At 49.0% G+C, this 15,637-nt stretch overlaps 1 protein-coding gene across 3 annotated transcripts in view; it reads right to left on the reverse strand.

The window, feature by feature from the left end:
* The window catches only part of IGF1R (insulin like growth factor 1 receptor), a 307,831-nt gene that overhangs the window by 6,591 nt on the left and 285,603 nt on the right, over nt 1-15,637 (reverse strand). For 2 of the 3 annotated variants that reach the window (XM_036843818.1, XM_036843817.1), the window contains exons 17-20: nt 15,304-15,414; nt 11,410-11,569; nt 8,419-8,548; nt 1,927-2,061 (exon numbers count right to left, since the gene is read on the reverse strand). In XM_036843818.1, coding sequence (XP_036699713.1) covers nt 1,927-2,061; nt 8,419-8,548; nt 11,410-11,569; nt 15,304-15,414 — 536 coding nt within the window. Of the gene's footprint in view, nt 1-1,926; nt 2,062-3,868; nt 4,047-8,418; nt 8,549-11,409; nt 11,570-15,303; nt 15,415-15,637 lie in introns of those variants that run through there. The other variant, XM_036843819.1, reaches the window with a different exon arrangement.

Raw genomic sequence — 15,637 nt, forward strand, 5'->3', positions numbered from 1 at the left:
CACTCTCTCTCTCAGACTCACACATACACACACACTCTGAGGCAAAGATGTTCCCTTTCCTGCAGCATTCTCTGGCCTCTTTCCTAATTCCATGCAAGATGTCCCTGGGATAGAACAGGCTTTGGCTGAGTAAATGCTCAGAGGCAGCAGTTAAAGAGCAGGATACCCACCTAATGTACCCCTGAAGCAGCAGCGCAGTCAGAGCCAGGAGAGCAAGTTCCACCCCCACTCCCCACCCCCGCCCTCTACCTGGAGCTTAGGGATTCAGTCTTGGAAGCTACACTAAAAGGGCTTTAAAAAAACCCCGAAAACCTTGGTTTATTGACAGGACAATGGTTTCTGCTTCCCAGGCTGAGGCAGTCAGATTCTAAGACAGTCCCCAAGATTCCCTCCCCTGGTGTAAACGCCCTGTATGATCCCCTCACTTGAGTGGGAGGGACTTGTGAATGTGATGAGATTTCACTCCTCCGTTTAGGTTTCTAATAATTGACTCTAAGTTAATCAGAAGGGAGATTATCCTGGGTGGATGTGACTTAATCAGGTAAAAAAAAAAAAAAAAGTCAAAAAGCAGCACAGAGTTTCTCTTGCTGGCCCTGAAGAAGAAAGCTGCTTTGTTGTGAGAAGGCCAGTGGAGGGGAAGTATGGCAAGGACTGGGAGCTGAAAGCTAGCAAGACTCTGGGACCTCAGTCCTGCAGCCACAAGGGGCTGACTCCTGCCAACAACCTGGAGGGGCCTGCGAGAGGGAGGCTCCATGAGCCTCAGATGTTCGCAGCTCGGGCTGACATCTTGATCTCAACCTCATCAGACTGAGCAGAGGAGCCAGCACTCCCATTTCCTGATCCACGGAAACCTTGGGAGACCAAATGAACAGAGCTTTCCTGGCTGTTGGGGCCGATTTCCCTGGTACCCACTCGACGTGGCGTCTGACTCACATCTGTAAATCACCCCACCACGACGGGGCCCTGCCCAAGTCAGTGCTCACTCAAGGCTGGTGCGCGGGTAGGTGGCAGATCTGGGCAGAGCCTTCCACAGACACGGAGACAGCCCAATAGCTCCTCTGGGGCCCTTTCCAGTGTGAGGCCAAATCTGTCCTGAAAAGCACTTCTGGAAAATTCCTGCATTGGTCTTGAAGTATTTGTGGTAGCCTACCTTCTACCTATTGGGATCCAGAAGAATCTTGAGCCCTGCCTTAATGTGCATGTCGAAAGCAAGTCCACTGCTCCCCATCTGTACCTGTCTGCACCTGATGACCCAACCACAGCACACCTGCACATCCTCACACCTTCAGCAGCTCTGACCTAAACTGACAGAGGGGCTTCTTCTAAGAACACTGAGCAGGGAGGCCCACGAGGCGTCATGGACTGTTTCCCGTTATCTGACAGATCTCAGGAACAGAAAGCTACATGCCAGGGCTGTGCCTGCCGGGAGGCCCCCAGACCGCCTCTAGGTCGGCACAGCCGCTGGAGGAGGCTGCTGAGAGCCTGCCACTCACAGGCCTTTTATGACTTTTGTAAACACTTAACAGGAAAGAAACATGGGGGGACCGCAGGTGGTGGCAGCATCCTGGAACCGCCTGCAAAAGGAGGTCTGAGGTCCACAGGCCTGGAGGAGCCCTGCTGATGGCTGGGGAGTAGCCTGGGACTGTGGCTTAAGAGTAATCAGTGTCGTGTTGCTACATTTTCTTAAAAAAACTCTGCCTGGAGAAGACCAGCAGGGATTGCTTTGGTCAAGTATTTCACAAAGACGTTTGGCCTGAGAAACCACAATGCAAACTGCAAATCCGAACCCCAGGATTAAGGAAGATGGGGCAGGATTAAGGCACTTGCCCAAAGGGACAGGTTCTTTCCATTAGGATAAACCCTCTTCTTAACTGCTCTGGTCATCCCAGCACCCGCCGGGGCCAGAGGGACCCAGCATATACATACAGCATGTCAGGACAGTTGTCCGGCTTGTCCAGAAGGCCGCCCTCCATGACGAAGCGAAGGACTTGCTCATTGGACAGGCCCTGGTATGGCTGCTCGGCCAGCGTGGCGATCTCCCAGAGGACGACCCCGAAGGACCTACAGGGAGAAAAGAAACGTGAGGTGCTCGGAAAGGGGTGGACAGAGCCACACAGCCCTCTCCCTCTGGGCGACTGAGCGCATGTCAGGCAGTGAGCCAGGCCCTGGGCTAAGTGTGGAACATCCATCCTCATGTGTCGTAGAGTCGATGCAGCCCTGGTGGCACAGCTCTGCCAGCTGAGGGGAGGGAGTGTTCAGGGCCCTTGAACAGCCAGCGAGCACGTGATCTCCAATGGGAGCCCCAGGCAAGCTGAGTTCAGGGCCCAGCCCCAGCCAGGACCCTGCCGGGCAGCGTCTCCCTAATGTGCTTTATACCACCAATAATCGAATGCTGGTCCCCAGGCCCGGCTGGGACGGTGATTTAGTGCAAATCCCTGGGACTAAATGCATCCTGGGACAAGCAAGCTGTTCAGCAAGCTCTCCGTTTTGAAACTCCTCTACGCAGGAACCCCTGGTTGAGTTTTTAACGCCTATGGACGCCTGGGCCCCCGACTGGTTTCACTGGTCTGGGGTGGGGGCCTGGGCCTTGGGGTGTCGAAAAGCTCAGTGGGGATCTTACAGGTCCAGGAGGGCCCGGGGAGACGAGGGGCTCAGCCTCACAGGTGGGGGACAGAGAGGGGCGGCACTGGCTGGGGTGGGGCTCGCGCACTAGGAAGAATCCTTAGGCCCAGAGTTTAGCCAAGGTGGGGGGAAGGGGGTGGCCGAGGAACCAAGTCAGCAAGGGGAGCAGGGAGCGATTCCGCCTCGCATGCGCTTCTGCCTGTAGGTTAGAAGATCCTACTACTGGAAAACAAACTAAAATAGGTATACACATACACAGAAATTTCAGACTGAGGATGTTAAAAAAAGGCAGTGCTGTAATCTGCAAAATAAAGATGCCTTCCCAGCATACATCACCGTCTTTCACAAATTCTCCACGGTCTATTTGCCTTTCCATTCGGTTCATTTCCAAAGATTAAAGCCTGCCGCTTGGCCAGCCCAAGGGGCTTCCTGGACCTTCCGCAGGCCAGGGGTGTGGGCAAAGCCGCACTGAAAATTCTGGGGCGGCGCTTCCTGCCCAGAGCTCTGCGGATCCTGGCCAAGCCGAGCCAGGAGGGCCGCGGACTTTGTATCAGAATGTTTTACTCGATGCTTCAGCTCCTTTCCATGAACAAAAGGGTTTTGTACAAATTGATGCTGAGAGCAGATGTCAGACATAAATATTTAGAATCTTAGCCCTCAGAGGACCGACCCACCCAAGATCCTTTTGAACCTCAGTGACCGAGAAATAGTCTTGGTATTGCACGAGAGACCTAGGAAAGCTGAAGGCCCGGAGGCCCAAATGCAGTGTTCGCAGGCCCAGCCGAGGGCAGTGGGCTCCCCCGTCAACCTGGGCTGGGGGATCTCCGCAGACTGAATTGGCCTGGTCACCTAGGTCGCTGCCTCAGAGGCCATGGCTCCCAACTCCACCTCTGAAATGCAGTACCCAACTGACGGCAGACCTGGCCTGAGAAATAACCTGAAAATGCGGTTTCGCCCAGCCCCACGTCCCCCCCCCGCCCCACACGCTCCTCGGCTGTGCCAGCTGCTGTCAGGCGGCCAGTGCCCACCAGACGGCGCCCGTGCTGACCACTCAGCGCCTATTGCCCCACTCCAAGCTCTGGGTTACTGTGGATCCTTGACCTTAATGCGTCTCAACTCTGTCTCGCCACCCTGATATTGCCAAATGTCTCCTAGGAGACGCCATCAACCCTGTGGAGAACCACTGCTAGTGTAACATCACTAAAATGAGAACCACAACTCTAGTATAAAGTCAGAAGCTCATGCGTTTAGCTTCTCTCATAAGTGAATCAAATAAACTCTTTAGAAATTAAAGAGTGTTTCCCAGCGGGTTTGGGGCAGTCGAGGAAAAAAATATTAACTTTCTTAGAGAATGCCACTTTCCTTTGTAGAGGAGGGGAAAAAAAATCCTTTTCTTCTGTCCTGCTCAGTTCTCGGCTGGGGCTCTGTATCAAAAGACAGATTAACAAGAGAAAGGGTACAGATTTTTTAAATATAAGTTTTACACGACACAGGAGCCTTCATAAGGAAATGAAGACCCAACAAAGTAGTAAAACCTAAGCATTTTTTATATTAGTTTTGATGAAGAGCACAAAGTCATGGAAAAAGGTGACAGGACAGAAGGATATGAGCAAAGGGTACAGTGAACTGGGGAAACCCAGCAAGACTTGTTAGTCCAGATTCCTCTTGGTGTCTTAGGAAATAAGGATGCTTCTTTCCTCCAGGGCATATAAGGGTCATAAGCCTGCTTCAGGGGAAGGTCAGAGAGTCCTTCCTGCAAATTCCACTTCTCGACTCCTTCAGCTTAAAAGAGTCAACATGCCAACGACAAACTCCTACAGTAGAGCACAGGGAACTAACTATATTCAATAGCACGCCGAGGTCATCCTTCCCACACCTCCTCAGATAACCCCCACAGCTTGCCCGTGCAGGCTCAGACCTGCCCAAAGGTCTGCTCCCCTCCTTTCGTCCTCCCAGCACATCCTCAGCGCAGATGGTCGCCTTTGCCTGGCCCGCAGGACGCCTCCTTTTTGGCACCAACGTCTTACTCAGAGGAGCTTCACACTCTAGCTTAACGTGAACTTCTTCAAACACGGCTCTAGGTCACTCTCCGGCTCAGAAGCCTCTCCTCACAGAGCCTGCAGAATTAGTCCCAAACCCCTAACACAAGAGCCAAGGCCTCACTTGAGCTCTCTTCAGCCTAACTCCCCCGAGGAAGTCCCACCATCCTCCACACGCACTAAGCGCTTCCCACCACCGTGGTTTCCCCCAGTGTTCCCACCGCCAAGAGCCCACTTCCTCACTGTTCGGAAGGTGACAGTCCATACTTCAGGGTGCCCCACGACTCCTGCTCTTCGGGGAAGGGGTCTGTGATCCCAGCCTGTCAGGGTCGCTTCCTGTTCTCTACAAGACTTCATCCCTCAGGGACAACCACCATGTCTCTAGGCACCCTGGTTCTTGCACATGCTGAGCACTGTGCCTGGGCCATGCCAGGTCCTCATGATCACACACACGAAAGAACACAGAAGGTGACAGAGCCGGCTCTCCACAAAGGCTTTCCCTGGAGTGACTCTGGTTTGATGTCAGTGTCACCTGTCTGTGAGGGCCACTTAGTGCTGGCGTCCTTCACAGGACATGACTAGCCGAGTTCAACCATTTTTCTGCCCCAAGGTATGGAGGCTAAAGCATCTCTACCCAACACCAACGTTCCTCCCTATCATCACCAGTTGTCACAGGGGCCACTTAAACATCTAATGAGGTTCTGCAGACATCCCCAAACAGACCTTACCTCACAGATGGAGTAGCTAAAGCCCACAGATACCCCATGGTTTGACCAAGGCCACACAGCCAGAGACACTGAGAAATATGCAACGCTTGCATGTTTTTCAGAGCAGGTCATTTACAATGTGGCACTGGCATTTAATGCCTCATACAAAACCAAGCTTTGAATTTTATGGATTTAATCTTTAAACATTAGATAAATGCCTTTGTGTGAAGTCTTTTCTAATTACGAGCATTGGGGTTGTTTTCCCAAGTAAGGGACAACTTGGTGTGAGACTCACTTCAATTCCAGTGCTGGTTAAAGTCAGCATTCAATAATTACACCTCCTCGGGCTTCCCTGGCAGCGCAGTGGTTGAGAATCTGCCTGCCAATACAGGGGACACGGGTTTGAGCCCTGGTCTGGGGGGATCCCACATGCCGCGGAGCAACTAGGCCCGTGAGCCACAGCTACTGAGCCTGCGCGTCTGGAGCTTGTGCTCCGCAACAAGAGAGGGCACGATAGTGAGAGGCCCGCACGCCGTGATGAAGAGTGGCCCCCGCGTGCCGCAACTAGAGAAAGCCCTTGCACAGAAACGAAGACCCAACACAGCCAAAACTAAATAAATAAATAATAAAAATAAAGGAATTCCTTTTAAAAAAATAAATAAATAATTACACCTCCTCATACCAGGACGGGATCTGTCAATGTCCCACCCACCAGCAAATCGAAACCTACAGAGATATCCACATTACCTGCTGATGTGAATTTGCCACTGAAGAACCAAATAACTCTAGGAGGGAGCAACCAGCCCTGGATATCTGTGGCCATTTGGAAAGCTTCTCAGTAAGTCAAGAAATGAAGACTGTTGTAGGGTGATTCAGTTGCCCAGGAAGGGAACACACCTTCAAGCCATGGATTTCCCCCTCCCCAGTCCTGTGCCTGGTTCCCTCCATGCCTGGAGGGCACACCTGTGTCTTCTAACCCAAAGGAACCATTTGCAGGGACACAGTGCTACAAGGGAGCTATAAGAGGAACAAGGACAGTGCCCAAGGGCCTGGGAATAATGTCTCCAAGGATAGCAGGAAAACCTAAAGATATTCCACCTAGAGAAAAGAGACCACTTCCTTGTGACTCCAAGGCCTGTCTTATCAAAAACAGAGCAGAGTGTGCAACCGTGCTACAGAGAAGGGCCAACGGGTGTCAGCAAGAGGCCGACTTAAGCATAGCATGAGAAAGACCTGCAAAACCCAAGGATGTCTTAAGGATTAGGGCTGTCTGTCTTCATGAGAGAGGAATTAGCAGTTCCTGGAAATATGTGAGCAGAAGCTCAAAAACCAGCTGTCAAAGACGCTGTAGATGGGGTTTGGGGACTGGTCCCGACCTCAGAATATCTTCTGATCCTAAAATTCTAGGGTATCTTCTGCAAAGTCAAATACAATTCTTTGTATTTCTTTCTAGACTTTAACTATTTAGGGATGACTGTTTTGTACCATTGAATACACTCAGAAATGATTTTCATTCCTTCAAGAGGGAGCACTTTAGATCCTGGGGAGCTGAGAAGCCTTCCATATTCTCCATTGTCCTAGCCTACCCACCTTACCAGTGTTATCCTCAAAGGCTATGTTAAAAAAAAAAACTAAAGCACTGTCAAAGCCTGAACATGGAATGGAATGAATATGAAATCCCTACTCTTGTTTATATATATTTTTTCTTACTGGTTCATAATGTCTACGTCATCAAATGGGAGAAAAATGGCAATGAACACCCTTTACTGCTGCTTGTTGCAATTGTTGCTAACCAGAATTTGGTAAACTTAGCCTGTGAGATATTAACAACTCTAGTTTTATCTTCCTGCCCTGCCTCTGTTTTCCCTGGCTCTCGTGGTTTTCTATTTTACTGCACTGTAAGCTGACCTCAAAGTTGTTGGAAGCATGGATCCTAGAATAAACAGATGCGGGTGTGGACCCAGGCCTGTCCTCTCCCCATCATCTCTATATCTAAAAATGGTGTTGAACACTTTGATTTGATTGTGAAGAGGGAACCATCTTGAATAGGCTGATTGCAAAACAGACCTCACACTTGAGCTCAAGAAGAAATCATGCTTTGCTGGGTCACATTCAAATGCTATTTCCAATTCGCACCTGTCTTCAAAATAGGATCCAACGCCCTTGATCCCAAGGTTCACGAGGTTAAAAAAAAAAAATGATGTCGGTCACTATTTAAATAGCTCCTCTATGTGGTCATCCCTACAGTTGGAGTAAACAACTACCATTTCTGTAACACACCAGCAGTGGGATCTCCTGAGAGGACAGCCAAGAAACTAGCTGACGTTCTAGAAGGTAGACGTGCCAGGGCCTTCGCCTGCCAAGAACCTCAATTGTATTTCAGAACCTAACCACCTCTCCACAATGTTGCTGAGGAGCCACAATAAACAATACTATCAAAAGGCTTCTGCATCCGTAGCTGATGCACCTTCTACCCCAAGATACATCCACGACTAAGGGAGACACTTTGCTTTCCACACCATCCCTGGGTCAACAACGATAGGTGCCCATTGGAAGAGGACAGACAGCAGATGGAACCAATAGGAAAACACATCAAGACTCATAAGCTTTGGGTCTAAAATAAGCACTGTCTGCAATCTGAAGGCTTAATTAGGTGAAGCAACCCCCTCCCCAAACACACACATATGCACACGCGTGCGCGCACACACGTCACATCTATTTATCGCGAAAGAAAATGAGAGGAGGCAGGCGGGGGAGAAGCAGAAAGAGGTAAAATTTTCTGGCTTGTCCCCATACCCTAGCCCCTGGTGGTGTGTCTCCAGGCCTCCCAACCACTCGGTGAGCAGCTAAGCATTGAAAGAAATGTTGGTCCCACAAATTCTTTAGATCCCACAAGTGCCCACTGACAACAGGAACATGTCAGTGATGAGGGGGTGGCCCCCATCACACTGAGTCAAAGCTGGAAAGGGGTAACAATGAACAGAAGACAGGAGGAAAGGAAAGGACTCGTGGGGGCCGGGGGCTGGCGTTACAGGAAAGGTCTCTCGTACCAGACGTCAGAGTGTGTGGTGAAGACTCCATCCTTGAGGGACTCGGGGGACATCCAGCGCACAGGCAGCAGCCCCTTCCCTCCCTTCCGGTAATAGTCGGTCTCATAGATGTCTCTCGTCATCCCAAAATCTGTGAGGAGGAGAGGAGGCACGAGAGTTACCCCGTGTGAGTAATGTCGGGGGAGAAGCTAAGAGGCACAGTGACGTCTCAGAGGAGGGTCCTGTGCCCACAGCCAAGTCCAAGGGCAAACTGGCTTTAGGTAGGCCGACATCCATGCTGCCACCTGATGAGGCAGAAACTGTAGGGGAGGACCGGTGAGTCACATGACAAGCAAATGCCCAGAAATCTCTGCCTTTAAATATATTTACAATGTGATTCTTTTAAGAAGGTAGCTCCCTCATTGCATTTAAAATGAGAGGCATCTTACAAATCATCAGGACCCATAGTTTACCAGGAAAATATGTGCTGAGTAGAGCAAAGGTCATTTGTATGCGGTTTAAAAACATGATCAAATAGCCAGGAGCATGTTGACTTTTATTTACTTGGTAACACTGCCTCATTATCAGAGGAAAGAAAGTAGTTTCACCATCTAATAAGGGGGAAAATATTGAGAGTACCAATTCACGATGAAAAAAGTACACAGTAAGATGCCTAAGAGATGGTATTTACTAGGCCCCTGAAGCTATTACTCAATAATGTTTTTCAACATAATACTCCCACTCATTTTTGAAAAAGTCTTCCATTTTCCATGTCTCTAGAAGATGTCACATAATTATGTTTGATGGCAGGCTTGCTTTATAATCCTAAATTATTGCTTCTTTGTCAGATTTTGATTTTCCACTCAATCATGTAACCTTTTCTTACAGGGACTCTTCCGTTCTCCTTCCCAGGAGAAAGGGCTGCTCTCCTTTTTAAAATGTTCATTTATGTCTCTAACTCTGCCACAAAGAGGTAAGGCTACAAAGCAAACACAGAGAACAAAGTTCCTTGGACGTTAATCAACATAAATTCCTTGTACTGTGCTAACGGCCATCGAATTGCCTCTGGTAAAATTGCTTGTCATATTTGTAATCCATAGGACACTGGGCATTAGAAAAACATTTTTGAATCCTAGCGAAGAATAAAAACGAAGTGCTAAAGTCTTATCTCCAAACTATCCAGTGACATGCAAATAGAGGATTTGCTTTTCCTTGCACAAAAAGGAAAGACAGAAATCCCAGAAAAAAAGCACAGACTATTTCTTCCTTAACCCAAAAGAAAAATTTCAAATTTTAGGAAGAAAAAACACAGTACAAAGAAAACATCACTATAAATATGCCACATGGTTAAATAGCAAATAGAGTCCTTGCTGATTTGGACTTCCAATGGCAAGTGGCACAAAAATGGCTCTCCCGCAGTGAGGGCGAGCAGGGAAGTAAAGGAGCAGGAACTGAGTTAGGCCACAGACACTGTGGCCTAACCTGCCGAGGACCTGCCCACACCCAGCACGTATGTGCCTGGTGCTTTCCTGCACCGAGTCTTTCCCAGCATCTCATGGCTCTCTTACAGCATCATCCCCATTTCAGACGTCAAGAAATTGGGGCTCACAGAACTTAAAGACACTTGCTGCAAGCCTCAAGTCTGTTAGTGGCAGAACCGGGATTTAGTTTAGTTAGTGACTGCCTGGCTCTGCAGCTGGGGAAGGGGGCCGGTTGGCATCTCTGTGGGAACAATCTGAATCCTCGCTGAGAAGGGAAGGGGAGGGAGCAGGGTACACAGAGGAAGCCCAGGCAGCAGCCATAGGGGCTCTTCCCTGAGAGCCCCAGGGCAAGACAACCTCAGACTTTCAGGGGTGTCAAATGTGTGGATGCCTCAAAGGGCCAACCCAGGGACACACGGAATAACTGATGGCCAAGGATATTTGCTATACGATATGGCTCCATCCATTACCTCTAGCTCCTAAAAATGAAAGATAAAGACGCCCATCCCCACTTGGGAAACCATTCTAGAGGGGATACTCATTGTTCACCAAAGGGCCAAAATAGTCATTCAAAATCATTGTTTAAAAAACCCCAAAAACACTGCTAAAGGAAGGCGAGCACTTCCAGAACAGACAGTTCAAGAGCTAGACAAAGAGGTTTAAATAGTTTTTGGATGTAAAGTCTTCCTGTAGCTTCTCAGGATAAATATTTAGCATTTTTCTAAGACATCATCATCTCATAGTGGGAAGCGCAGGTGGTTCCCACGCAGCCCTGATGTTTTATGTGTTTTATCAGGCAGATTCAAGGACCAAAGTAAAATCCAAACCTAAAGTCCGAAATAAATTCCTCACCAGTGACCAGAAATATAATCTACCCCCCTTTTCTGGTGTTACAGTGGGCGGTGGCAACAAGGGGTCTAAGGAGGAGTTTAGTTAGCTAATAAGTAAGGGTTGCAACAAAGATCAAGAGCTCTGAGGTTGACCAGCTCAGGTGTGAACCCCAGAAAGCAGCGGTCTTCCCTCATCCTGTAACCACTCCTGCTCTGTGCACGGGCTTCACCATCGGGGACCTCACCTCTTAGAAAACGCCATGGACCCCTTGTTGTTGTGAGGCAGACAATGTTCCTTGTAAGCTGGAAAACCGGAGGACATACTGGTAGTATGGAGGGCAACTTTTAGGTACAAGTCAAAATCACCTGAGGACACCGTCTCAACTATTTCTGGAAACAATGCTTAGAACTGTTCTGCCAAGAAATGCCTCAAGTGCCAGTAGAGGCAACCTCAGGGACCACGGCCTCAGCTCACCCTTGGCCACTGCCTGGACCACTGCGCCCATGCATTATCAGGATTAGAGCCAGGCTGGCTGGGTTTGTGACTATTGACTGGACACAATCACATTATTCCCAAGAGTAAGACTCTGCAGTCACGGGATGCATCGGAAAACCTCTCCACAGGCAGGCTAATGCCCACTTGGCCCCTAAAACATGTGCGAGTTTAGTTCTTGCTCAGATCTGGAAAGCTAAGGACACACCTCCGATTTTGACTGTGAAATCTTCGGCCACCATGCAGTTCCGGGCAGCGAGGTCTCTGTGGACAAACTTATTGGCGTTGAGGTATGCCATGCCATCTGCAATCTCTCCAGCCATCTGGATCATTTTGCTTAGGCTGGGAGGTGCTAGGACTGGATTATTCTGTTGGAGATTAAAAAAAAAAAATCCATGTGAGAATTTAGGAATTTTTCCCTCCCCGTGTTCTTTCACGGTTTGCAAATCCACCTTTGTTCAATCTGAGCACCACAGGTCATTCTGCTAAGAAACCAGGAGTGGCTCAGAAGGAGGCCATGGCACTTGCCCTCTGACCACATCACAAAGCTGCAGAGAGAAGCACCTATTAGCACAACTTGGGACCAGCATCTTCGATTTTGGGTGGGGCCAACATCATTTAAAGTGAAACCAGCAATTTTTGATATTAAAAATTCTGGCTATTCAAATTCCAATTAGTGTATGTGTTCCTTTTATTTCTACAATCCAACTCCATACAGGGAAAAGGAGGGAGAGGACATTACAAAGGCCATGTGGAAATAAGCAAACGGGTTTCTTGAATGGACACTGGATGTGTTATTTCCTATGTTAAATTATTTAATCCTTTTCTTTCCCTTCAACTTTCTTCTAAAGTACAAAACCATCAAGATTAATTTGTTCACCTTACAGAGTGGCATTCCTTGGATTATTATTTTCTGTGGGTGCTGAGGAAAGCAAGCCCTTGACAGTTCATTTAAGTCCAGCAGAAGCTTATTCTGGAGGGGACCAATGTCCAACAGTGACAGGTAACACGGATAAACGTTTCGTCTTTGCAGAGAAGGGCAACATACCGACTTCAGAATTGAGAAGAAATACCCCCAAATAATAAATCCATTTAGAAAAGTTTTATATAAAGTGTGTGTCCAAGCCTCTTTATCCTAAAAGAAAGAGTGGAAACCAGTCAGCACCCCCAGTTTAGATGCTGACCAACTCTTGTTTGTGTGAGTTCAACAGACTTTACCTCAGTTTCCCTGACTACAGAGCATCTGTCACAACACGGCAAAGCCATCCTGCTCTGACAGGTCCCACACGTCCCCTTCCCAGCTCAAACCCTGCGCCACAGGAAGAACACGTCTGGGCTTTAGGATCAGACAGTCTGGCCTCCTGCCTGGGCTCTTTCACATGGGATCGAGGCGGGGTCACTGCTGGGAGGATGACCTGGGACCATGCATGGCAAGTGTCCGCCACTGCCTGGCCAAGGTCCATGCCCAGGGAATGCTGGTTTCGCCCAGTGAGGTGCTAGTTTCTGCCCCAAAGCTAGGAGCAGCATAACAACTCTCCAAGTACTTGGGGGTTGGTTCCCTACACTTGAATTTTGAAGCTACTATCAGGACTGTCTGTGGTGATTTAAAATCCTCATTACTGAGTTGCCTGGGGAAGTGATGTGATGACCCGAAGGATAAGCCAAAACTACCCCCTTCCTTTACAAAGGGGCCTTGTTTAGAGGAGCCTTTTTCCCTCAGGACCTAACATTCCCTTTAACCTTTTCAGGGCTTTAGATATGCATGGTACACCAGGAAATCGGCAGGTAAAATGTTAACTTTATGCTCATAATACTTAAGTTGTGGAATATTAAGTTAGGCGCTTATTAGGAGTGGCGCTTCATAATATTAATATGAAAAACAGAATCAAAAAAAGGAACCTGGTTTTAAGTATTGAAGGAGAGGGCTGACATTCTGTCAGTCATGGTGCTAATACTGCCATTCTTTCAGATGTCTTAGAAAACAGAAATATTTAACTTGCTTAGAACTACTTAAGACACGTATACACAAGCATTCCCATTTAGTGAGGGAAGTGAATGAATCTTCACTGGGGGAAGATGCCAAGTAGAGTATAATGAAACCACAGGACAAGCATACGTATTTTTATACTTGACATGGGTTAGAAAGAACAACTTTAAATCTGACAAATCTAAAAGTGAATTTTGGGGGGGCTTCCCTGGTGGCGCAGTGGTTAAGAATCCGCCTGCCAATGCAGGGGACATGGGTTCGAGCCCTGGTCCGGGAGGATCCCACATGCCACGGAGCAACTAAGCCCGTGCGCCACAACTACTGAGCATGTGCTCTAGAGCCTGCGTGCCACAACTCCTGAAGCCCGGGCGCCTAGAGCCTGTGCTCTGCAACAAGAGAAGCCACCGCAATGAGAAGCCCGCACACCGCAACGAAGAGTAGCCCCTGCTCACTGCAACTAGAGAAAGCCCGCGCACAGCAACAAAGACCCAATGCAGCCAAAAATAAATAAATAAAGTAAATAAATTTTTTTTTAAAAAAAGTTAATTTTTGATCTGAAAAGGACTTTAGTAGTCATCTTGTCCAACCCTCTTATTTTACACATAAGGAAACCAAGGCCCAGAGCCCGAAGCAACCACCTGAGGACGCAGACAGGTAGTGGCAGAGCCAGGACTAGGGCTATGTGTTGCACATTTTTATTCTGTGCCTGAAACTGGGGACGAAGGAAGTAAGTGCTTCAGACTTTTCAGAGGTGCCTTCAATGAATCTGATAAGAAACATACTGCCACATCTCCAGTCACCCAGCTGATGAAGCTTTTCTCCTTCGTGCTGGCTTGTGTATTACAAAGTGAGCTGGGAAAAGGCACTAAGATCCAGGGGAGCTAGGGACCCACGCTGGGCAGAGCAGAGGGTGGGTGTGTTGCAAACTGCCCTGCTCGGGGCCTCAGTCCACCCTGGGCCTCGCGGCCCTTGCAGAACCACACGCATCATCTGCTGTGAGTAAAGGAAGCCACGTGTGAACAAGTGCTTGGAACAAAAATTAAGGAACTACTACTTGGGAGATGATTAAGTTGCCAATTAAAAGAAGAAAACAAAAGATTAAGCTCAAACAGAGAAAGGCTACAGACATTCAAGAAGGGTAGAGAAAGGGGAGGATCCAAGGCACAAAAGCAGACTCAAAGCTTCCTCAACAGGCAGCAAAGTCAGGGTCCAAGTGAGGACTTGAGACCCACCAAGGCAGCCAAGTGAAAGGCAGATGTTGCTGGTGTCACTTCTAAGTGTTTATCTCCCAGTTTACTCTTAAAAGTCGTTCCTCCAAATGTTACAAAGCTGGGTTCACGGGGAGACACCAGGGTAACAGAAATTGATATTTTTTTCATACTAAGTAGAGATGATTGTGCAGCTGAGGTGATGATCATTCAGAAGCTCAAGCAAGACACTGATTCGGGATAAAGCCTGAAATGTGGATGCAGGGCTTGAGAAATGGGGCTCCCCCGGCTCAAAGGCTCAGACTGCCCACAGGAGGGGAAGGGGCACACGTCGGGTGGGGGCCTGTGAGTGAGTGGGTGTCTGCGCACAGAGCTGGGAGGGAAAACACCCGGCACAAGAATCAAGTCAACCTGACAGTGAACTCTGACAAAAACGACACTGAGCTACACTGGGTCTGGGATGGACGGGAAACATAATGGGCTAGATGGGGATCCACTAAGAACCAAACAAGAGAAAGCTGCTCCAGGAGAGAAGGCAGTGGAGGAGACAGGCACTCCTGGCTGGGGTGGGGGGCAGGAAATGCTCCAGGGAGGGAGCAGCGCGGACATGGTCTGTGGGTGGGAGTCAGGGAGAGACGGTGGTGGAGGAGGTGACTGGGGGTGGAGGGAATGATGTAGCAGCAAAAGCACACAGGGGTTTGAGTAATAAGGTACCTGAGGACTGGCAAGTGCCTCTCACAAAAGATCCAGGTCTCTCTCTAGTCAGGGAACTCCTTCATATACAGGACTAAGAACCAACCACGGGGCAAGAAAAGTGAATGGATTTAAAGACACAGTATCTTCTGGGGGAAGGTTCTAAAGGAAAGGGAACGGTTAACATGGGATGTCAGTGAAAATCAAAACTGACCTCCATTTCTGGCCTCAGAGACCGGAGATAACTTTTGAGGTCCCCCCGGGTCATCAGTTCCATGATGACCAGCGTCGGCTGGCCCTGGGACACCACGCCCAGCAAGCGCACCTGTGAGGAAGGACAGAGAGAAGGGCTCAGAGGGTGAGGGCTGCCCACGACTGCGGCTCTCCCACCGCTGGGACCATCTGGCCCAGAGCAGAGCCCGTACGATGGGCCACTGGGGCTCACGGGCCAGCCCTGCATCACATCCAGAACCTTCATGTGCACAGTGTCTAAAGGAACAGTGGGGTGATGGGGGGATCCCTACAGAAGACAGGGCGAGACAGCAAAC

Source organism: Balaenoptera musculus, chromosome 2, assembly GCF_009873245.2.
Source record: "Balaenoptera musculus isolate JJ_BM4_2016_0621 chromosome 2, mBalMus1.pri.v3, whole genome shotgun sequence".
Taxonomy (NCBI): Eukaryota; Metazoa; Chordata; class Mammalia; order Artiodactyla; family Balaenopteridae; genus Balaenoptera; species Balaenoptera musculus.